Consider the following 26,200-nt stretch of genomic DNA (forward strand, 5'->3'; position numbering starts at 1 on the left):
TGAAAGGAAAAATATTTGCGAACCGACAAGTAGAGCCAGACATTATTTTACTGCTACTGCAAGGGTTGCAGGCCACACCCTCCTACTCTCAGGGACTGTTTATGTTTGGAGGATACATTTATAACACTGAGAACATATCACGATCAGTTAATACTTGGAAAACCTAGGCACAGCCTACAAAAATCTTCACCAAAAATGCTAAGTCTGCTCTCTTAGAATTGTAAATTTCTTGCATCGGAATTTGAACCTAAGAACCATAGGTAGAATTTTACAGAAGTCTGATTATGTTTATCACAAGAAAATCGAAGCCAGAATTAATTGCTAAAATTATGAGAATTAGCTTATATCTGTTAAAATAAATCAGTATGTCATACATTACTGGCTAGATTATGTGAAATTGGAATATTTTGGTAAAATGTAACTCCTTCTATATTTAACTGTGATGTGATGTGAAACTATCATGGTGATTTTCGAAATCTATGCATAAAAATTAGTGAAAAATAGCATTTAAGTTCTTGGAGGTAAAAATCATGTTATCAGAAGAAAGATAAACAAATGAAATGGGTAATGTGGCTTTATTCTTCTTCTTTTTTTTTAATGATGATATGAGTGGGTCAGAAGTATAGCAAGCCAAGTCCAATTTTTCTTCAAGTCAAGTTACAGGTAAACAAGCGCCTTCATGCCAATAATTATTCAGTGAAAATGTTGACCAAGCCCTTAGTTCTTTAGCCAGCCGACGGAGAGCAGTGGTGCCTTATAATGCTGAAGAACATCTGATAGTGTTCATCATTGTTACAGTGGACCAAGTCCATCTTGACTTGCCCACTCTGTGATGTATGTATGGAATGAAAAAGAAGGTGAAAGAAGGTCTCAAGAAATCTCGACTGTTATTACAAAGCATTTAAAAGATAACACCAGTCAATGCACCAACATTACTCTCTGTTGTGGCATTTGCAGGGGGCAAAACTGCAATATAAAGGTTGCACTTAATTTACTGAAGTTGTGCAATGACCCTTCGAAATGGCCGTTGATACAATTGAGTATTCTGATTTCAGGTAACTCCTACCTACCAAACAACGCCGATTTCGGAGTTATAGCAAAGTTTAGCAAGAAAGATTCATTGATATATGGCCTTGATGACTGCATTAATATGAAAAACTCAAAGAAAAAAACCCACCATTTAAAGTAGTTGAACTGAAGCACAATGATTTTTTTGTCATCAGAGTCTTTTGAAAAGGCCATAATCAACAGGAAAAAAAAAACATTAGCAAGGCTGTCAACTGGCTTAACTTTCAACAGCTGCAGTTTAAAAGAGGGTGTCCCTTATTTTAGTCAAAAACTAAAGCGATTTAATGCCATTCAAAGAAATTGACATATGGAAGAAAGAGAAAATTGGTAGACCTCTGTCATCATTGGAGCAAGTTAAACAAATCAACTGTACGAATACCAATGGCCCGTAACAAGTGCAAAGAAAGAAGACAGATTTTGTTATTGCCTTGTATTCCTCCTTGTCACCATAGTTTTTATAAAAAGTTGTCGGTGGAAAGGAAAACTGGCTCTGCTGAAGTGCCTGATGAGTTTCAAATTATGCATGAATATACATATAACTAATAAAAGTACCCACTTTTATCTTTTTTGTTCATTTTGGTAACATAAGTTGGCCACCACAATCATCAGATTTATGTGTTTACGATTTCTTTTTTTGTGCAAAAAAAGTGGATAATTACTACCAATGTGTTCCATTGGTAGTAATTATCGGTAATATATCCATCAAGTGTTCCTGTTGGTGTTCTCTATTAATTTCTTCTGGACAACTTCCACACACATAAAGTGGTGGAGGCTTTTCACCAGCTCCAATAGCAACTGAATGCTCAAAGCACATCTGTGTTTTAAAACCAATAATAATTAAAAATGATAATACAAATACATAAAGGAATTATCAGCCTCTTTAAAATATTTAAGAGAATTAATTTGGACATATTTTTTAAGTTGCATCTATTAAATCTCTTATTCTATCATCAACATCTGTTTTCCGAAACAATACATACCTTAACCACACCTCAAACACACCCTATTTCATGTGATTTTAATTTCAGTAATACATTATTTGTTTAAATAAAACAGCATTGGTAAAAAAAAAAGTGATATTTATTCAATCCTAAACAATAAAAATAGTTAGCAATAGGACTTTGTATTCTACGGAAGTGGGAATTTTTTTGTTTAAACTGAAATTTTAAGGATAAACATTTTGAATTCCTAGGAAATTAAAATACAGAAGATATTAATAACTATTTTCGAACAAATATTGGCATAATTTATTTAAATTTATCTAACGATGAATTTTTATTGACTCATATGTAATAGGTGATTTTTTTTCAATAGTATTTGAAAGTCACTTGATTCACTGTCCTTCTGACACACTCATATATAAGCTTGCTTCCTAGCACCACTTTACCCCTACTAATACTAATGGTAAACTAATACAAAGCAGAAACATTAATAATGGGAAAAAAAAAAGAAAAAGGAACTGATTTTGCAAACTTTTTCTTTCCAAATGTGAAACTCACCTTATTTTCACATAACAGAGAGATGTGCTCCATTGGTAGTAATATATCCGTCAAGTGTTCCTGTCGGTGTTCTCTATTAATTTCTTCTGCACAACTTCCACACACATAAAGTGGTGGGGGCTTTTCACCAGATCCAATAGCAATTGAATGTTCAAAGCACATCTGTGTTTTAAAATTGATAATAATTAAAAATGATAGTACAAATACATAAATGAATTATCAGCCTCTTTAAAATATTTAAGAGAATTAATTTGAACACATTTTTTAAGTTGCATCTATTAAACCTTATTTTGATAACATAATGAAAGGGACATAAATTTAAACTGAGAAAGGATAGTTGCAAGATAGATGTGTGAAATTTTTTTTTTTTTTTTAAGCAGGAGAATAATCAATTGTTAGAACAACCTTAAATCTACATATCTCCAGCTCTTTGAAAGTCAGATATGACTTTCAAAGCAATTGTAAGCAAGAGAAAACTGGGAGACTTTTTGCCAAAGCAGACATAAAAGGAGGTGTTATTACAAAAAAATCAGGAGTTTGGCACAAAAAACAGAAGAGAAAACAGGGCTTTTTTAGAAAAAGCAGAACATTTTTGTAAAGTACACACTGCACTATAAATTAAATTTCACTAACAAAATACATATTTTTCTATTAAAATACAACCAATGGACTCTACTAGTACAGTACGTTTTAAAACATCAACTTACCTATGATTTTTTTGTCTGTAGATTTTGGTTTGAATCGTTGTCTGTTACACAAGTAATAAAACTGATTATGACTGCTTTGAGAAAGATACTGTTGCAGACTTTACCCTCTTCAGAAATGTTGAGTCAAAGTTTTGTTTATAACAATTTCACTGCTATTCAGATTTTGCTGTCTTGAGCTTTACCAGGAAGAGAAGAACTGAATTCAGTATTTTCAGTATTAAGTAATCCTCACACATTAAGAATTACTCTGAGGAATTGTTAAACTGCCAAGCATGATGCAGGATAATGTTATATTTTGAGCTTCCTTGCACACATCAGTTTCCCAGCCAAGGATCACTATACAACAATTCTTTCTTCTTTCATAATTGCAGACAGATTTTCACACTAACAGAACTGATTCTGCAAAATATCTATTACTAGATATTTTGCAGAATATCTAGTTGTCACTCACTAGTAATCATATTTTTGTACTTTTCAATTCAATTCAATTTAATCTAATGACACCAAACAAAAGTACTGTACTAGAAACTTGTTCACAAAACATTTAAAATTTGAAAATGATGCCCTGCCATTTGATGAAATTTTTGCTATCTCAACATTTATAACACAAAGTTTTACAACTGCAATTTGTGTACCATGTTGTCACATGCAGCAACAAAGCACTCACTGAAGAAAAGAACAGAATCCTTTCCTCTTTTTTCGCTCTCAATGACTTCAGCAGAAGAAATGGCTACAAGTAAATCAGAATCATCTTTTTAGTTTAGTCTGCTATTGTAATCAAGTTCCAAATTGAAAGTGGAAAATTTAAAAACTGTTAATATAATAAATTTGCCCATTATATTCCTCAACACATTTAGGAGTAAAAACCTCAGTATACAAATGTGAGGTATGCTGGATTGAATGTTTGGATGCTCAAATGTTGGCATAACCTTTAAAAGAAATGAGCAAATTGCTTTAGTCAAACCAAGAGAGAGAAACAAGAACAGACTTTCTGCCCAAGTGAGGAAAATATTCCTAGAATTATCAGCTTGTTGAGAATGTTTAGATTTGCTTTCACCAGATTTTGTAATTTGAAGGTCTTTTAAAAGGAGGTTCATTAATTTGTCTTCTTTCAAAACTTCATTTGGATCATGAACTGGATTTAACACATTTACTGCCTCTGATGCATGCATCAAATAACACAAGAAGTGACATACCATTATACATATAAGCATTGAAAAAGGCACCCAATTGTTGTACCTTAATGCATATGAGGGGTGATTCTTAAATAGTTGAGTGCTGTAAAAGTAAAGGAATAGGAAATTAACAACTATGACTTGATATTGGCACACTGACTGGATTCTGGGTTATTTGCAGCAATGCTTGGTTTTTGTTTATAGACTTGTCACACATTTTTATTTGTTCTTTGCTTGTGTTGAAGTTGGTTTATGTTCATGGAATAAACTTTTCATAAAATTTTTAGGTTTTTTTTTGATATACAGCTCAGCCCAGATGTAAGTATTCAATTTTGGAAGTTATTGCATCTCAAAATCCCAAAAGCTATGGCAAGGCACACTGGACGCACTCTCTCTCTCTCTTAAATATAGGTAAAAGTGAACGGGTTAAACACAAGTCAGTGCCACTCACTAGTAATCATGTTTTTGTACTTTTAAATTTAATAAACTGTAAAAAGTGCTCATATGGCTTTTCTCAAACTTCTGAACTTTTCTTTAACCTTCCTTCACTTGCATCCTCAATTTAACAAAGACACTCCTGTAGCATCTGTGAGATATATCATTGCCCACCTGGCTACGGAGGCACCCTTATAAACTATAATTTATAGCAAAGAAAGTGCATTACCCCTTAAAATTGTAACTGTTGTCCGAATAACATAAGTATATGGCAATATTTCTTACATATTGCATCAGATAAGATTGACATAATATTGCATCAGCTGTTACTTTCAGCTAAATAAGTATGCTCTGCAAGAGTTTCAGTCATTCCTTGATTGTGTCAGGATGGAGAGTTACGTGCAGTTTACGCCAGGAAGAAAGAGGGCTATCGTTGCTTTACATGAGGAAGGATGTTCTCCCATCATATTGCTTATAGAGTATCTTGTAATCAGTCGACAGTGAGTAGATTCTTTCCAAACTCAAGAATACTGGTCCTGCTGATAGAAAAGAAAGGAACTGAATGCAAATGAGTCTCTTTTCCAAAACAGGACCGCATTTTGAAGCACTTATGCATTAAATACTGAAAAGCTTCGTCTGAGCTGAAAAGAGAATGAAAAGAACATACAGGAGTGGTAGCAAGTGCAGTAACAGTCAGAAGATGCCTCTTCAAAAATGGACTTGTAGCCCATCATCCTAAGAAGCCCCTCCTCACGAAAAATGAGAAAGGCCCAATTAATTTGGTTTAAGGAGCATGTCAAATGGACCCCCAAGCAGTGGAAGTCAGTTATTTTCTCGGATGAGAAGAAATTCAACCTGCATGGCTCTGATGGGAGACAAACAATTCGCTGTAGACGTGGTGAAGAATACCATCCAGACTGTAAGGTGTCTACAGTGAAATTCCCTAACAGCCAAATGATATGAGGGCGCATTTCGTATCGCGGACTAGGTCACCCGCAGGTCACCCGTAAATGCCAATGGGTAATGGCTATACTGGAAGGCAAATTGCTGCCAACCATTAGGCACTAGTCACCATCTTTCAGGACGACTCTGCTCCTTGTCATCAGGCGAAAAGTGCAAGTAGGCACTTCTTTAGTTACTTCAGCTTCATATCTGCATTAGAGGATCGACAGTAATAGTAGTAGTAGCAGTGGTGGCACTTGATGCAAGAAAGCAAGTGTAGGAGCTTATGCAGCATCAGCCAAAAAAAAAAAAAACACACCATTCCCTCCAAATGCCTGTCCAGTTCCTCCTTAAATTTATTTAACCTATCAACTTCCACAACGACAGATGGAAGTTTGTTCCAGCAATTAACCACCCGCTGGCTAAAGGCAAATTTCCGCACATCTATTCTACATCTATCCTTTCTTAATTTGAACTTATGTCCCCGTAGGTTCGTATTCTGAACAAGTGGGAGGATCCCATCAGAATTCAGCGTGCTCAACCCATTCAAGGCCTTATAGACCTCAATCAGATCACCGCGCAGGTGCCTAGTCTCCAGCCACTGCAATTTGCAGAACTTAAGCCTCTCTTGGTAAGAGGATCCCTTCATTCCCCTCACCAATCGTGTTGCTCTTCTCTGTACACGCTCAAGCAAATCTACATCCTTCCTAAAATGAGGCCTCCAGACCTGTATGCAGTACTCAAGGCGTGGCCTGACCATTGCCTTATACAGAGGGACAATCACCTCCTTTTCCCTGCTAGCAAAATTCCTATATATCATTGACAAAACCCCATGACCTGCCCTAGCGGCCTGTCTGCATTGCTCAGAAAGCTTCATATCTGACTGCACAATTATTCCCAGGTCTTTTTCATTTTCTACCACCTTAAGTGTAGTACCACACAGTTGGTACGTTTCTCTGGGGTTACTTCTACCCATATGCAGTACTTTGCATTTGTCAAGGTTAAACTTCAGTTGCTACTTCTTAGCCCATCTGCCCAAATTATCTAGATCCTGTTGCAGTAGCACACTGCCATGACTGTCATTAACAACCCTGCCAACCTTCGTGTCATCTGCAAACTTCGACATTAAGCCTGATATACCTTCATCAATATCATTGATAAATATACAAAACAACAGTGGACCCAACACCGAACCCTGTGGGACTCCACTAATAACATTAGTCCACGAAGAGCAGCACCCATTGATTACCACCCTCTGTCTTCTCCCACTTAACCATCCTTTTATCCATTGTAGCAACTTACCCTTAATACCATTCTGCTCCAATTTGTACAGTAGTCTTCCATGTGCAACAGTGTCAAAAGCTTTCCTGAAATCCAAGTATATGATATCAAAATTATTTTTTGCATCCAGTTCCTTTGTGACCACATCATAATAACCAATCAAATTTGTCAGACAAGACTTTCCCTTAACAAACCCATGCTGTGTCTGAATTATTGCTGCAGTCTTGTCTAGATGATCCTAGATGTAATGTGTTTACATTTGTTACAGGTGAAAAAATGGTTGAAAGAATGGTCCATTGCCACTCTTAGCTGGCCAGGAAACAGCCTGGACCTGAATCCTAAAGAGAACTGTTGGCATTGAGTGGCATCTTCAGTTGCCAGAAAGAAACCAAAGACCCTTTGTGAACTTCAGGAAGGCATAATTTGTGTTCGGAACCACAAACTATCAGTTGATTATCTTCAGAAATTGATCTTGTCGATGCCTTGACGGTGCTGCTGTCATCAGGGCCAGAGGCGGGCAGTTCAACTAAATATTAGTTTGCACCTGGTGAACGTTTCATTTTGTTTTCCATTTAAAATGATAAACTGAAGCAAATCGAGGGCTTCTGATAACAATTCAGCCATAATTGTTGTGTTTACCACAACAATTGCAAAACTGTTGTATAAAGGTTGCAAATGCTCATTTTAGAATATTTTGAGAGTGCCTGTCAAATATTAGTTAGCTTTGCCTTAACTATTAATAAATATCTTTTGTTTATATTTCTATTTGTGATGCTAGTCATTAATGTAATATACCATTGCGGAAAAGGGTTAGAAATGTGAAATTCCGCTGATGCACTTTCTTTGAACACCAGTGTACATACGTTTTTTAATAATGTAACTTTATCGTGTAGTATGCAACATACGACATTAATATTCATACAGCTTTTTGTATCACTGATTTGGCATAAATATAGTATTGCAAATAGGTCTCGAAAGTTCAAATCATGCAGGTTGGCATTAGTTAAATTTAGATAAATTTATTATCTATTATATCTACTTAGAATGTTTGAATTATGCTATACTGTTATGTTTGTAAGAACTTACAAACATAGGAGTATAGCATAATACAACTTAAACTTGACAGGAGATATGAAATACAAAATACATAATAATGTAAACTTGAAAGGAGATATTAGCATTAGTAGAGCCATTTGATGCAAGAAAACTTATACAGCATCAGCCAAAAAAACCTTAAAAAAAAAAAAAAAAAAAAAAACCTTCGCATTTCACTGATACATTTGTTCTAAATATTTGTCTAGTTCTGAAATGAATTTATTTAAGCTATCAACTTCCACAATGACAGATGGAAGTTTGTTCCAGCAATCAACTGCCCACTGGCTAAAGGAAAATTTCCGCACATCTATTCAACAACTGTGTTTCCTCCATTTCAGTTTTGCGACAGATATGAAGTTTTGAAAAAATTTCATACCTGTCTGCACAATCACCCCCAGGTCTCTTTCATTCTCCAGTACCCTGAGTGTAACACCACCCAGTTGGTACATTTCTCTGGGGTTACTGCTACCCATATGCAGTATTTTGCATTTGCCAATGTTAAACTTGAGTTCCACTTCTCAGCTCATCTGCCCAACTTTTCCAGATCCTGTTGCAGCAGCATACTGTCATTACAGTTATTAACAATCACCCCAAACTTTATATTATCTGCAAACTTAGACATTAAGCTTGATATATCTTCATCAATATCATTGATAAATATACAAAATAACAATGGGACCGACACTGAACCCTGGAGGACACCACTAATAATATTAGTCCACGAAGAGCAGTATGCATTGATTACCACTCTCTGTCTTCTCCCACTCAATCATCTTTTTATCCATTGTAGCAACTTGTCCTTAATGCCATACTGTTCCAATTTGTACAGTAGTCTTCCATGTGCAAGTATCAAAAGCTTTCCTGAAATCAAAGTATATGATATCAAAATTATTTTTTGCATCCAGTTCCTTTGTGACAATGTCATAGTATCCAATCAAATCAGTCAGATAAAACTTCCCTGCTCTGTCAGAATTATTACTGCTGTCTTGTGTACATAATCCTGCAATGCTTCTTTAATCAGTGACTCCATTATTTTCCCTGGAACAGAAGTCAAACTAAGAGGTCTGTAATTATTCAAGTCACCCTGATCCCCCTTTGTGAATTGGAGATACATTTGCACTTCTCCAGTCTGTGGGGACTTCCACTGAGTCCAAGGATGTTCTCATAATTATGGCTAAGGGTTTGCTTACTTCCTTTGCCACCTCATTTAATATAACTGGATAGATCCCATCCACCACAGGTTTCTTTCGTATGTTTAACTTCAACAATTTCTCCTCCACTTTGCTCTCAGTTATTACAAAATCATTTAACTCCCTATTAGAGTTTGATAAACATCTTGCCCTCTCCTCCTTGAATGACTTCTCATGTGTGAATGTAGATGCAAAATACTCATTTAGTTTGGCAGCTATCTAAGAATGATCATCTACAGTCAAACCATTGATATCAAGTGGACCAATCTGATTCATTCCCTTCCTATCAGAGTTTATATAAGTAAAGAAGTCTTTGCTGTTTTTCTTTGCATCCATTGCTAAAGATTTCTCATAATCTGCCTTCGCTTGCCTAACCTATTAAATTTAATGAGGCACTGGACAAGCATTTAGAGGGAATTGTTGTGTAAATTTTTTAAATTTTATTATTATTATTTTTTTTTTTTTTTGGCTGAATCATAAGCTCATACACTTGCTTTCTTGCATCACATGCCACTACTACTACTACCTCCTTTGTGACTTGATTACAGATTAGCTTATATATACCATAAGCTTCTGTGTCAGCTGACAATTTTATGCATCTCATGCATTTTTCTTCTCTGCCATGAGTCTCATTAGTTCATCTGACATCCATTTGGGCCTAAACTGAGAACATTATTTCTTAGTTGGAACAACAAGCCAGTAGCTTCCAAGATTACTTCCTTGAATGCTTCCCATTTAGAATTTGCTGTTGGTAACATCATCAGTTGGCCCCACCGTATAGTTTGTTTGTTTGTTTGTTTGTTTCGGGATTTATTGGGCGCATCGGCAACTATGACCATAGTGCGCCACCACCGTATAGAACTTAAAAAATCTCTGAGACACTGTAGTCACCTTTACGAAAGCAAAAACCCTTCCCTTTATCTCTGATGGTAATTACATCTTTAAGTAAATCCCACATCAGTACATTGTGATGACTGCCACCTAGTGGTTCCTTTATCTGTAAATTCTTCATGCATGAATAATCACTGCTGATAATCAGATCAAGAGTGTTATGCTTGTTAACAGGAGAGATTGCTTCTACAAGGATGGGATACACTTAAATAGAAAGGGTGCAAGAATATTTACTGATGCTATCGAGGCAATGTTTGGTGGGTCGGAAAACTGCTAGCGTGGGGGGGATTCACAGACTAAAAGATTAACAGTAGCCACAGGCACAGGTGGAAATGATTCTTGCACTGCTTGTATTGGAATGAGAAGCAGCCTGGAAAGCATGTTGCTGGTGATTTCAGGAACTTGATATGAAATACATAATAATGTAAACTTGATAAGAGATATAAAATATATATATTGTCAGCTCAATATTGCAATACATACCTATATATATATTCAATAATGTAAACTTCATAGCATAACTGGTGCATAGTGTTATTACTGCATTAGATATATATGCTTAGTGTAGTATTTTTAATTATATTGAAAATTATTCCTATATAATGTAGGAACAGGGATGTTCCTACATTATACGAGTTATCATCCTTACAGAGTATAAACGTTCCACTATTCTAAATCAATTTGCAAATGCATACAGATATATGACGACTCAGATCACACTGGATTATGAAATTGAAGAACTTACATATAGTTGTTTAAACGGGGGGGGGGGGGGTATTCACTAGGTACCATAAACAAAATTAGGTTACAGGCCAAAGATAGGATAGATAATACAAGAAATATCATAGACTTGGGAAAAAACATTTTATTATGATTCCATATGTCCAGCAATGGTACAAACAACTGAACATTCTCTTCAGGGACACTGATTTTAGAATAATAGCGAAGCCCATGCAGAAACTCCATTCTGTGCTGAGAAGGCGTTCTGATGTAGTGTATAATTGAATGATGTAGTGTATAACATTCAATGTGGCAGATGCCTTTTAGACATGCGTCTTAAGCAACATGCTGCATCAGTTAGGGCAATGGGGCCACGGCGTCTGAACTGTCATTCCATTTGATAAACGAGAATCATATCTTCTTATTTAATGAAGCTAAGGTTTTGAATGTACAGCACAACTACACAAGACTTTTTATTGCAATAACCTTAGAAATGAGAATTAAAAATAACATGATTAACATATGGAGACCATTTCTCATGTCGGATTCGTGGACCTTTGCACGCATGCATATTAACAAGTAATCTCTCAGTAATAAATAGTGGGGGAAAGTTCACGTTAGACAGTTTAATTCCCACCTGTGATCACGAGAGTATATCAAAAAGTTTTGTCCCTTAAGGAAGGAAAGTAGATTTTTGACTAATATCTACTTTCCTTATCTTGAATATCTTAAAATATGATGATGAATATTATCATATTTTAAGATATCCGTGAATAACGATGCTTATTATAATTTTGACACAATGTCTTCAATTTCTCAAGGATATGTGGTGGATTGGATATGTCTGGGGTCAGGTTGGGGCCTTCAACTGTGATCCCGGGGATGTCTAGTCATTCATGAACTTAGGAAGTTGAATACATTTAATTGAATTTTAATGAAGAGTATATAATTTAATCATTTTCAAAGCATGTAATATAAAGTGTCGGAGTTGGAGTTTCGAAGAGAAGTAATCCTATGGATAAAGATTGAGGTAACTCTTATGTAATTTTTATAATTGAATTTGAATGTAAATCATGCCTTAGACCAGAAAAGCAAAGAAAAAGGCTCATGGTAATGGGAGGACATCAACATTTTTCCTCTGAATCACAGCCTTAAGAAATGTACTGCCTGTCTGATGTTTGCAGAGCTATCAGGAACAGACATGATATTGCCAAGGAGGATGTCTTTGTGTATGCTCGATGTAAAGAGTGTGAGGATATTAAGCACCAACTTGGCATTGTTAAGGACCTTTATGAGAGCTTGAAGAAAACTGTGGATACCCTTGAAGGATTTAAATTGGTGGCCCATCAAACTCTCGGCTGCCTACATCAATGCCATAGCTTGAACTTGATCATCAGGCAAATAATGGCAACCACCAAGGCAGAATGCACTGGTTCCATTAGGAGGTAGCTACTGTCAGCGACTCTATTTTCATGGAAATGGGAAATATATTGTGCAAAACAGATAGGTCGAATAGAATCAGGGTATGTCTGCCAGGGACAAAAGTTGATGACATTCTAGAGCAGATATCATCTTTTAAGGGTACAAAAGGTGATAGCATTGTACACATTTGTACTAATGACATTAAGAGTAGGAGATCTGAGGAGTTACTTAATAAGTATGGGGCAATGTTGAAAAAAAAGTTGCAAATTAGGATTAAATTTGAAAGTGTTCACAATTTTGCTTAGATACAACAGAGAGAGAGAGAGAGAGAGAGAGAGAGAGAGAGAGAGAGAGAGAGAGAGAGAGAGAGAGAGAGAGAGTAAACGATGAGAGCTTTGTCAATCAACCCTGGAGAAGTTGTGCAAGGCTCGTAGGGTAGAATTTTTCACAGCATGGACTGTTCTGGTTAACAGGAGCAATTGCTTCTAGAGATGGGGTACACTTAAATAGAAAGGGTGCATGAATATTTGCTATTGAGGCAGTGTTAGGCAGGACAGAAAACTGCTAGCTTGGGGAAGTAAACCCCATAACGCTATTTGCGGGGGTTATTGGGGAACGTAACCCCCGCAAATAGCGGGGGTTACGTTCCTGAGAAATGTCACGAATACCGAAATCGTGAATACTGAGTTATGGCTCCCATAGTAATAAAGGGGTTCCGTTCCAAAGTATGAAATATATAAGAAAAACTAGTCTAAAATTTTGTCTATGTATGTATTAGATGTACCTTCATAATATGACTGTGTACATAGACAGTACATAGTGAAATGCAAGCATATGGCATCGAAATGAAAATAAGAAACAATTTAATATTAAATGTAATATTTATTAGAAATTTCAAACAAATCTTTCAAACCAGCGCCTTTGCTAGCAAAAAAACTTATCCCGCCAGTGCTATCACCAGTTTCGGTGATAGCACTGGCGGGATAGCATGTAGTTCGGTCTTCTATCCACAGATTTAAAGCTTTTTCCATTTTTTCTAATTTAACATCGCGAGTTACAGAGCAAATTTTTTAAGCAATTAGCGCGTTTTCACGGACACTACGCCGAATTTTTTCTTCCGATTTTTTGATTGATCGTACTGTTGACTCATTGATTTTATAATGTTTTGCCACTGAGCAGACATTTTCACCATTAGAAATTTTATCTAATAACTCAATTTTATTCCCTAATGTCATCACCTTCTTTGATCTTTTCACATTTCCCTTGTTATTCGTAGCCATATTTTTTGTACAGGTTAGAAAGAACTTGTCCACAATAAAGTCACTTTCTTCCGTTAACACTCGAAAAAGTCTGTTTTACACTGCAAAACGGTAGATTTATCACTTTTGTATGCATAACAATTTATAAATTTATTCAATTTATAAACATATAAATTAAAAGCAAACGAAGAAACCTTCCATGACAAGCGCATAACACATACTGAACAAGGATTAGCGAGAAACATCCACGCTCGCGATTTTGTCACCCCTCTCCCCCCACCCACTGAGCGCTGTTTTGACCGGGAAAGATAATTTTAGCCACGCCCGCCCATGTTTTTTTATGGCGGAAAATATTCACGGCGCTTTAAAATTCACATTTTTTTAGGTTTCATTTTATATTAAATCAGCGACCGCGAATACAGATACCGCGAATAGCGGGGGTTTGGACTAAAGGCAGAAGTTCCCAAGAAAAAAGGGCCTTCAATCGTAGTGTTTGACGTAGATCAGGACGTCACTCCTGAAGAACTTGCAGAAGATATTTACAGTAAAAACCTCAGCCTGCACTTACATGAAAACGCAGAAGAAGATGACGTCTCTCCAAAATACAAGACTAAATCAAAAACTCACTCTAACGTAAACTGGGTAATCCATCTCTCTACTAGAGCGTGGCAAATCCTAGGAACGCAGAGCCGTATTTTCATTGGCTGGGGAAGCCACAGATTTAAAGAACATATTCCTGTCCCCAAATGCTATAAATGTCTTCGCTTTGGCCACACTTCGCACACATGCAACCAGCGAGAGTCGACGTGTGGCCACTGTGCCCAAAAAGGGCATGGATACAGGGATTGCCCAGCAAAAGATCAACCGCCAACCTGTGCCAACTGTAAGGTGGCCAAGGTGCCCCATCAGCACTCAATCAGGGATGGAAACTGTCCAGTATACCTAAAAGCTAAAAGTCTGTACCAAATGAGAATCAACTATGGATAGAGCCCCTTTAACCAATAACTACAAAGAAATAAGAATTGTCCAGCAAAATGCACAGAGAGCTAGGGGAGAAGCCGACCAGCTAAAAGTAAAAATAGAGGAAAATCAAATAGATGTGGTCTTACTTCAAGAACCCTATGTCCGGTCGGGAGTGGTTACTGGGTATCCTGCAACATACAAAACAGTTTATTGCACAACAGAGAACCCTTGGGCTGCAATAATAGTCAGAAATCCAGATATCACTACCACCAAGATAACGCCACTCTGTACTGCAAACAGTGCTTGCGCACAAATTATAACTCCGCTGGGCCCGCTCTTCTTGTTGTCCTTATATACCCATCCTGGAGAAGATATTGCCCCAGCAATCTCAACTATCCAGACAGCTCTCCAACTTCTTTCAGGGGGGCGGTTGCTAATAGCCATGGACGCAAACTGCCGATCTGTGCTTTGGCACAGTCACACACCTGACAGGTCTGCTCATAGGAATGGTGCACAACTTGAAGATTTCTTCCTCACAACAGGACTTCAAGTTATAAACCGCCCTGGTCATCTCCACACCTACAGCGGCCCCCTCTGGGAAAGCAACATTGACGTTACAGCGGCGACTCCAGATATTGCTGTCAAGCTCGCCAGATGGACTGTTCAAGAATCCTGGACTATGTCGGACCACAGAGCAATTTCATTCTCCCTGGTTCGCTCTCTGGAACGTACCCCTCCAGTCCCCAGAGATGTGATACGTTATAACGTCAAGAAGGCTGACTGGGAGCGCTTTCGAACAGAACTGTCAACGAGACTCCCTGAAGATATTCCACTCTTTGACACACTAACTCCGGATGACTGTGTAAAAAGCATTACCGCTACTATCAGAAGCGTCTGCGACCTTTCCATCCCACGCAGAAGGCCCTACAGGTATGCTGTCCCTTGGTGGAACCACCAGCTAGACGATCTAAGAAGAAGGGTCCACCATGCTAGGAAAATGTTCCAGCGGGCAAGGGCGACGATGCCCTCCCAAGAGATTACGGCAGCCAGGGAAGCTTACCGCACAGTCAGAAATGAATATACTAAAGAAATTCGCAAAAACAAAAAGCAATCGTGGCAAACTCTGGTGTCTATCTCCGGACATGAGAACCCCTGGGGCATAGTTTTAAAAATTGTAACTAATAAATTACCACGTGGTGAGGTGCTTGATACAACACTGAAAATAGACGGTACTTCCACCTATACCTGGGAGGACACTATAAATAACATTCTTGATACCATTTACCCTGTTGAAGAGGCACCCTTGACGCAACAGCAACAAGAAATTATCAACCAGAATTTAAAATACCACACAGCAACGGTGGAGCCCCCGTTCACCGGCTTTGAGATGGACCTGGCAATTAACAAGATGAAAGATGGAAAAACACCAGGTGCAGACCTGCTGGAAGTAGAAGTTCTCAAAAAATTCGCTGAGGCCTGCCCAGCTATACTTCTAAGCCTACAGAATAAGTGCCTGGCAGAGGGCACCTTCCCAGCTTCATGGAAGACTGCAACCTTAAAACTAATTCTGAAAAACTCGGACAAGTCACCACAGAACCCAGCCTCATATCGCCCAATTGCCTTACTCTCCGTGATGGCCAAACTACTGGAGCGTCTACTCTTGTTTCGACTTTCTGCCTGCTACGAGGAACATCAACTCTCCTCAGAAAAACAATATGGCTTTAAAAAAGGCTGCAGCACTGAAGACGCTATCAACAATCTAATCACCCAAGCAACGCACTCAGCTTTCAAGTACTCTCTTGCTATATTGGTGGACTTTGCTGGAGCTTTCGACCGCCTGTGGTGGCCCAGTGTTCTTCAGAGACTTCGGCACTCAAATGTTTCTAAAAATCTATATAACAGTTTGAAGTCTTATCTAACCAACAGAAAAGTACGAGTTACTAACAAATATCAAACAGTTACCAGATTCATCCACTGGGGATGTCCGCAGGGCTCTGTGCTTGGCCCGTTCCTCTGGTCTATTGTCTTGGATGAGTTCCTGGGCTTGGACCTTGGGGGGGCTGAGCCCTTGGCCTTTGCGGACGACCTTGTCCTGTTAGTGCGTGCGGACACTAGGTCGTCCTTGGAAATTATTGCAAATGCGGCGCTTGTGAAGCTCCAGAACTGGGCAGCCTTGCACAACCTTACCATCTCGGCAGAAAAAACAAAATCCATTCTCCTCAAGGGCAGACTACAAATTAGAAGACCACCTATGATGAAATTAAACTTCACCCCCATCCGACTGTACACAGAGGTTAAATACTTAGGTATTTACATTGACTCGGGTCTTACTTTCCATAACCACCTGAAATATCTAGCCACCAAAATCCGGAAGTATGCCGCCATGATCAGGAGGGTGAGCAGAGCCGACTGGGGCCTGAAGCACAAAGCTCTGACCCTCATATACAAAGCAGTATATGTCCTGATTGTTTGCTATGGTGCCTCCACCTGGTATAGACAAGCTACACTAACAAAAAACAAACAGAAGCTGGATACAATTCAAAGATTAATGATGCTATCAATTAGTAGGGCGTGCCGCACTGTTAGCACCCCTGCCTTGCAAGTTCTAACAGGTTGTCAGCCACTCTACCTAGAAGTAGTCAGGCGAGGCCTATATTACCACCTTAGGAAAGGAACACCAGCTGAAATAGTAAATCTCCAGCTGGATCTTGCAAATGACCCCAAGATAGAGAAGAGGAGAATCACCCAACACCTACAAGCGATATGGCAACAGAGCTGGGAAACCACGCAGAAAGGAGACATCACGAGGCGATTCCTCCCAACTATAAACCATACTCACCCAGAGCCCCCTCCGTGGTTCTCACCTGGTCTGCACATGACGTTTATTATCACTGGACACGGCCCCTTCCGTCAGAAACTCACAGCTATGGGGATTGAAAGAGACCCGCGGTGCCATTGTGGAGAAGAAGAAGAAGAAGAGTCCTGGGGGCATCTCATGTATGAGTGCCCTGCCTATGACAACAGTAGAATCAAGTTTGCTACAGCAATTCAAAGGAATCCACGTAACCAAGAGTCCTCGCTGCTGCTCGATGAAAACACATACAGGGCACTAACTGTGTATGCGCAGGAAATCTTCGCACTGAGGCTAGCCAAGATTGCTGAAATGAGAACAACATTGGATCATGCTGCCCAAGGCCTGAATCAGACTGGCGTGGGTTAGCTCCTTCTCCGCTAGAGGACACTGCCTTGACAACTTGCTAATCCTTTATGGGTAGGAATACTGCTGGTACCATTCTGGTGCGGGACTGCTGGCACTCATCGAGTGCGGGATACTGCTGCAAACCCCTTATAGGGTAGGATCAGCCGGCACCGTTCTGGTGCGGGATTGGTGGTACTCTGGAGAACTTCTGAGTGCGGGATACAGAGTCCATTGGCCTCTGGTGATCATGCAGGGGCACCTGTCCCCTGCTACTTTAACTCCCACTCCCAGACCCCTATTTTCACCTCACAAAGAGCGGACTGCTCCTTAACTTCAGTCCGTCCTCCTTTCCCTCTTTCTGTTCCTTCTAACTTGTACTCCTGCTCTGTTTTCTCCCCCCCACTTTTTTTTTTTTAATATATATATATATTTTTTTATTTATTTATTATTTTTTTTATTTATTTATTTTATTTTTTTTTTTTTTCACTTGACCTTTGTCAGGAAGCTTAGGCAACCCTGGCAAAGGCCAGCCAGAGTATAATGGGCAGCCTGGCTCACCTCCCAGTGGTGGTGGCAGGCAACGTGGGGTCCCACTAGGGGCTCTGCGGCCAAGCAGCCAGAGACACAACAACAAAACATAACACTACTCTGACAGAAACCAGACATTACACTTTTTCTGGCTTTTACAGAGATTCTGTACTTCTTCACAAAGTACCATGGTGCAGATGTGGGAAACCACAGGTGGTGCCTTTCACAAAACACTACGCCACTATGTACACAGAATCGAACCAAACCCCAGGATAAGCCAACATTGTACAGACCTATAGCTTTGCTTTCTACCTTGAGCAAACTTTTTGAGCGGCTTCTATACCATAGATTAGAGACTCACTTCCAGGAAGCGAACATGATGTCGCCGAACCAGTTCGGCTTCAGAAGAGGACAATTAGCGGCAGACGCTTTGGAAAACATAATTGAGGCAGCAAAAAACTGCGACATGAAGTATTTTCTCCTCATATCAATAGACTTTGCTGCCGCTTTTGATTCTCTCTGGTGGCCCGGAATCCTGGCCAGACTTCGGCACGCCCAAATTCCAGGCAACCTTTTCTGCTGCCTTAGATCATACTTGGATGACAGAAGGATTACAGTGACTGCTCCCTTTGCCACTCTCTCCAGGCAGGTCCACAGAGGATGCCCCCAGGGATCAGTTCTGGGGCCCCTTCTGTGGACTCTTGTGCTGGATGAGTTCCACAATATGGAAATCCCTAATATAAGAATGCAGGCTTACGCCGATGATCTTATACTGATGCTGCAGGCTAATAGCAGGACACAGCTGGAGACCCATGCAAATCAGGCCATTTCTGTTCTGCAAGGATGGGCAAATGGGAATCTACTGAACATCTCACTGGAAAAAACACATTCAATACTCCTCAAGGGTTCCCTTGATCCCAGGAGGCCTCCCCAGATCAAGATAAATGGAACAACCATTAAACTCCAAACAGAAGTCAAGTATCTTGGTGTTATCCTCGATAGACACCTCAACTTCACACCGCATCTTAGTTACCTCAGAGTAAAATTCAGGAAATATTCCGGCCTATTCGCTAGAGTTACACGCAGACTGGGGTCTGAAGAAGAGGGCACTCGACATCCTCTACAAGGCACTCTTCATCCTGGCACTGGCTTATGCAGCCGGAGCTTGGTATGCTAAGGCAAGCACTGCTGTTAACAGAAGGAAATTGGAAACCATCCATCGAATAATTCTCCTCACAACAACCAGAGCATGCTGCACGGTGAGCACCCACGCTCTCCAGGTCCTTGCGGGATGTCTCCCTCTGGACTTAGAGATTGTCGGCCGTGGGCTGCTGCACCAACACGCCAAAGGAAGGGTAATCACACATTTGGGATACACTACGGACCCAACTCTGACTAGACCACAGGAAAAAACACGTCTTACAGACCACATGAGAACAGTGTGGCAGAATCGATGGAATGACTCCACTAAAGGCCGCATAACTAGAAGCTTCATACCAGACATTGGACGTGTTTACCCTATTTCCCCGACCTGGTACTCTCCTGGACTTCATACCACTTACCTGCTGACAGGGCATGGCTCCAAGAAGAAGCTACACGATTTTGGAATCTCGGACATAGCGCAGTGTAGATGCGGACAAGAAGAAACTTGGGAGCACCTGCTCTATGAATGTAATATATATGAAGACCTCAGTGGCCTGCTGTTTACCAAACTACGCTCCATCCTTAGAAATCAGGAGGACATAGTGCTGCAGGAAGAAGAAAACTATAAGGCTTTCACGCTTTTCGCTCAAAATCTCTTCGCGAGGCAAAGAGCACTCCCACCACCCTGAAACAAACTTCAGACTTTGGACCACCGATGGACAGAAAGAACACAACTGGCCATTGATGACCAGCTGTGTGACTACAGGACTTGAACACAAGTGATGGGGACAATCTACAGCAACTGAAAGACAACTGAGTCCTAACTGGATGCAACCAAACACTGGGACCTAGATGATGTAGTTGGCCTGTCACGTGCAAGTGACGCATCCTGGCCTATGCCGAGACTAAGTCCACCACCTGGAGAGTCAAAGTGAACGACTTAGATTGCAGCCTTGCTGCCAACTAGCCAAATGGCGACCCAGATCCGACACCTTTCCGGGCCTGCTTTATCTCCTTTTCCCGGTGGGGGGACACCCCGTCTCCTCCTCTCCCTGCAAAACCCACTTTCCCTCTGGTGTGGCATGGGCATGCCCACTGAACATTTGGGGGCCACCTCCCCTATCAGTCCCTTTCTTCTTTTTCTACCCTCCAGCCTTCCTTCTCCCCACCCAAATCTGTCTACCTTCACTGCGCACAGCCCCACATGTCAAAATTGTAACTACACCAAAATTGCTTGCCCGACCCTTTTCGGCCAAAAATAAAACTCATCCAGCGTACAATCCATTCTCGCTCTTAAGGCAAATCTCTATGACCAAACAAAGCACCAACAGCGATTAAAGCAATGTCTTTTTTTTTTTTTTTTTATATATAGGTCCTAGCCATTGAAATCTGAGGAAAGTAGGTGGCAGGACCTGCCAGAGTACTGATTCCTTATTGGTAACACCTGGCTAGCCTCCACGTGGCGCGGTATGGGCAATGTCGGGTCCCATCAGGGGTCTGATGGCCAATAAGCCAGATGAACAATGGGCACAACAGACTACACTATACACGATCCACACACTTTAAATCTCTGGCTTGACAGGGTACTGTCACTCGATACAGAGAACACCACGGAGATGGGAGAAATCCCAGGAGCCGCAAGACCCTCAACATACCAAATACCAAATGTACACAGAATAACAGATTCACAATAGCCACAGGAAGAGGTGAAAGTGATTCTTACATTGCTTCTATTGGAACATAGCCTTAGATGCTAATACGCCATAAAACTCTAAAACAAATAAACAAACAAACTATTGGAACATGCAGCAGCCCAGAAAGCAAGGTGCTGGGGATTTTAAGAACTACTGGGAGTAATCATGGAACAAGAAAACACATGGGCTGAGTTAGGGTAACTAAGGGTAAGAACAGGTGTATGACAGGAGATCAGTTGATGTACATGCATGTACACTTGCATGTACACCAATGCTATAAGCATAGTAAACATTTGATGAATTTGAAGTGCTGGTCAACACATCAAATGCAGACATTCTTTGAATATCAGAGATGTGGTGCCATACGGATATAAGAGATGCGGAATATGAATAGTGAGTTTTAGCATTAGCACAGGCATACAATACAAAAAAGGCAAACTTATACAGCATCAGTCAAAAAAAACCCCTTCCCACTTCACCCATCCATTCTATCTAAACGTTTGTTCACTTCTTCCTAGAATTCATTTAAGCTATCAACTTCCATAATGCCAGATGGAAGTTTCTTTTAGCATTAGCATTAGTAGAGGCATATGATGCAAGAAATCAAGCTTATGCAGCATCAGCCAAAAAAAAAAAAAAAAACCCTTCCACTTCACCCCTCCGTTCATTCGAAATACCTGTCCAGCTGAGCCTTAAATTTATTTAGGATATCAACTTCCACAACAAGGGATGGAAGTCTGTTCCCCCAACCAACTACCCGCTGGCTAAACGCAAATTTCCGCACATCTATCCTACATCTGTCTTTCCTCAATTTGAATTTATGCCCTCTCAGGTGAGCAAGAGGCAGTATCCCATCAGCATTGAGCATGCTCAAACCATTCAAGGCTTTGTACACCTCTATCAGATCACCTCGCCGGTGCCTAGTCTCCAGACACTGTAATTTGCAAAACTTAAGCCTTTCTTCGTAAGAGCAGCCCTTCGTTCCTTTCACTAACCTTGTTGCCCTTCTCTGTACTCGTTCCAGCAGCTCTACATCCTTCTTGAAATGAGGCCTGGAGGCCTGTACTGTATACAGGTACTCAAGGTGCGGCCTGACCATTGCCTTATACAAGGGAATAATCACCTCCCTTTCCCTGCTAGAAAAATTCCTGTATATCATTGATAAGACACCATGAGCTACTCTTGCAGCCCATCTGCACTGCTCAGAGAACTTCATATCTGCCTGCACAATTACCCACAGGTCCTTTTCATTCTCAACAACTGTCAGTGTAGTACTACAGAGTTGATGCGTTTCTCTGGGGTTGCTATTTCCCATATGTAGTGCTTTACATTTGTCAATGTTAAACTTCATTTGCCACCTCGAAGCCCATCTGCTCAACCTTTCCAGATCCTGTTGCAGCAGCATAGCATCAGTAGCGACTTAACAACCCTGCCAACCTTTGTATCGTCTGCAAACTTGGACATTAAGCTTGATATACCATGTATAAATATAGTGCAAATGCATCAGGAATACATAGCTATATCTGAATAAATCAGATTATTAATAAAACGGCATCGTTTTAAGTTATATCTCATATTGTGAATACCTTCACAACGAGTTGCCATGATATTGCACTACTTCGAATAAGTAACGCTTCACCTAAGGAGAAGACTAATGTTACTTATTCTCAGATGGATACCACCACCCAGACGGCACCGTTTCAGGGCTATTTGGCCCTTCTTCGGTGGGTGGGTAGGTACCCGAGTGATGCAATGATGGCAAAACAGTTATGAAGTATAACTCCACAATATGAGAGATGCCTGATGGTGTATCATGTATTTAGACTCAAGCGTTTAGGGCATAAGCCTCAAGCTATGAAGGAGTCTAGACTATGTATAAATATAGTGCAAATGCATCAGGAATACATAGCTATATCTGAATAAATCAGATTATTAATAAAACGGCATCGTTTTAAGTTATATCTCATATTGTGAATAAGCCAAATAGCCCTGAAACGGTGCCGTCTGGGTGGTGGTATCCATCTGAGAATAAGTAACATTAGTCTTCTCCTTAGGTGAAGCGTTACTTATTCGAAGTAGTGCAATATCATGGCAACTCGTTGTGAAGGTATTCACAATATGAGATATAACTTAAAACGATGCCGTTTTATTAATAATCTGATTTATTCAGATATAGCTATGTATTCCTGATGCATTTGCACTATATTTATACATAGTCTAGACTCCTTCATAGCTTGAGGCTTATGCCCTAAACGCTTGAGCTTGATATACCATCATCAATATTATTTATAAATACAGAAAACAACAATGGACCCAACACTGACCCCTGAGGGACTCCACCAATAACATTAGTCCACAATGAGCAGTGTCCATTAATTACCACTCTCTGTCTTCTGCCACTCAACCATCCCTTTATCCATAGCAACAATTTGCCACCAATGCCACACTGCTCCAATTTGTGCAGCAGTCTTCCATGTGCAACAGTATCAAAAGCCTTTCTAAGATCCAAATATATAATATCAAAGTTATTCCCTGCATCCAATTCTTTTGTGACTACATCATAGTATCCAATCAAATTGGTCAGGCAAGACCTTCCCTTAACAAAACCATGCTGTGTCTGAGCTATAACTGAATTCTTGTCAAGATGATCCTGCAGTGCTTCTTTAACCAGTGCTTCCATTAATTTTCCTGGAACAGAAGTTAAACTCACAGGTCTATAATTACTTGTGTCAGCCTTTGATCCTCCTTTGTGAATTGGGGTTACATTTCCACATCTCCAGTCTTTGGGTATTCCCCTGAGTCCAAGGGGAAGTACCCACATAATTATGGGTACTTCCCCATAATTATGGGGAAGTACCCATAATTATGGCTAACGGATTGCTTACTTCCTTTGCTGCCTCCTTTAATATAACTGGATAGATCCCATCTGGCCCAGGTGCCTTTCTTGTATTTATCTTCAACAATTTCTCCTCCACTTTACTCTCAGTTATTACAAGATCATCTAGCTCACTGCCAGTGTTTATTTCATCTATGGCATTCCCCTTCCTGAATAACTCCTCATGTGTGAATGTAGATGCAAAATATTCATTTAGTTTGTTAGCTACCTGAGCAGGATCATGAACAGTTGAACCATCGATATCAAGTGGACCAATCTGATTCATCCCCTTCCTTCTAGAGTTTACATAAGTAAAGAACTCCTTGCTGTTTTTCTTTGCATCCCTTGCCAAAGATTTCTCGTAATCTGCCTTCGCCTGCCGAACCTCCTTTGTAACTTGGTTACAGATCAACTTATATCTATCATAGGCTTCTGTGTCACATGTTAATTTATATGTATCCCATACATTTTTCTTCTCTGTCACATGTCTAATTAGTTCATCTAACATCCATTTAGGACTAAATCTTGAACAATATTTCTTTGTTGGTATGTAAAGCCTAGTAACTTCCAAGATAAGTTCTTTGAATGCTTCACATTTTGAGTTTGCTGTTGGTAACATCATCAGTTGGTCCCACCGTATAGAATTTAAATACTGTCTCAGACCACCGTAGTCACCTTTACGAAAGCAATAACCCTTCCCTTTACCCCCGATGGTAGTTACCTCCTTGAGTAAATCCCACTTTACCACAATGTGATCACTGCCACCTAGTGGTTCCTGTATCTGCAGATTCTTAATGCATGAAGAATCACTACTGATAATCAAATCAAGAGTATTGCTCCCTCTAGTTGCCTCCCGAACATGCTGATTTAGAAAACAATCATCCAATAAATTCACAAAAGCCTTGCTAGTGTGTGAGTGACCAACCCACAAATTCCAGTCAATATCTGGGAAATTAAAATCCCCCATTATAAGACTCTCTGATTTACTGGCCCACTCTATTTCCCTGTACAGTTTCTTATTATACTCATCAGAGTCATTAGGCCTATAGCACACTTCTACTCTCAATTTTAATCTCGCAATGCTTATGTCACACCAAACTGACTCGACACTGCACTGTCTAGCGATGTTGACTGGCTTCACTTCCTTGGATTTTATGTGTTTCTTAACTAATAGCATAACCCCTCCTCCCTTCCTATCCTGTCTATCCTTTCTGTAGACATTGTACTCCCCAAACTGCAGTTCTGCATTACTTATATCAGTGTGACACCACGTCTTTGATATCCCAACAATATCCGCCTTTGATGCTTTGAGCAATACCTCAAATTCATCAAATTTATTTACCAAACTCCTAGCATTGGTGTACATGCAAGTATACATGCACCTGTTCTTTTTCTTAGTTACCCTAACACAACCCATGTGTTTACTTGTACCCTACTGACTCCCAGCAGTCTCTGAAATATCCTGCATCTTATTTTCCAGGCTGCTGCTCATTCCAATAGAAGCAGTGCAAAGTAATTGCACTGCTAGTAATAAGTAAGTTATAAGTGAGTAATAATGCTAGTAATAAGTAATTCTTCCAGTAATTAACTACCTGCTGACTAAAGGCAAATTTACAAACATCTATTCGACAACTGTCTTTCCTCAATGTGAGATTATACCCCCTCAGGTTTGTAATATGAGCAAGAGGAAGAATCCCATCAGCACTGAGCTTACTCAATCCATTCAAGGCATTATACACCTCAATCAGATCACCAAGATCTGGAGACTAAGTGCCTCATAGGTGCTTAGTCTCCAGATGCTGCAATTTGCAGAAGCCTTTCTTCATAAGAGCACCCCATAAGAGTACAAAGTGCATGGAAAGGAGATACAGGATAGGAGGGGAGAGAGAGAGAGAGAGAGAGAGAGGTTATGCTTTCAGTTAAGAAACACATAAAATCTAAGGCAGTGCATCCAGTTGACAAGGATGGCCAGTGCAATGTTAGCATTAGCAGAGGTATAATGCAAAAAAGCTAGCTTAAAGGTAAAAGGCAGCCATTATCAATCCAGTGCAGAATGGAAGCCTCCTCAACAATTCATGTTCAGGGAAGCTGGCTTAAAAAAAAAAAAAAAAATC

At 39.8% G+C, this 26,200-nt stretch overlaps 1 protein-coding gene across 1 annotated transcript in view; it reads right to left on the reverse strand.

Moving 5' to 3' along the window:
* The window catches only part of unc79 (UNC-79 domain-containing protein), a 1,082,710-nt gene that overhangs the window by 864,109 nt on the left and 192,401 nt on the right, over window positions 1-26,200 (reverse strand). The window contains exon 11 of the mRNA XM_090389680.1: window positions 2,568-2,729. Coding sequence (XP_090245806.1) covers window positions 2,568-2,729 — 162 coding nt within the window. The remainder of the gene's footprint in view (window positions 1-2,567; window positions 2,730-26,200) is intronic.

Source organism: Mastigoproctus giganteus, chromosome 2 (genome assembly GCF_048544385.1).
Source record: "Mastigoproctus giganteus isolate SK-2022 chromosome 2, ASM4854438v1, whole genome shotgun sequence".
Lineage (NCBI taxonomy): Eukaryota > Metazoa > Arthropoda > Arachnida > Uropygi > Thelyphonidae > Mastigoproctus > Mastigoproctus giganteus.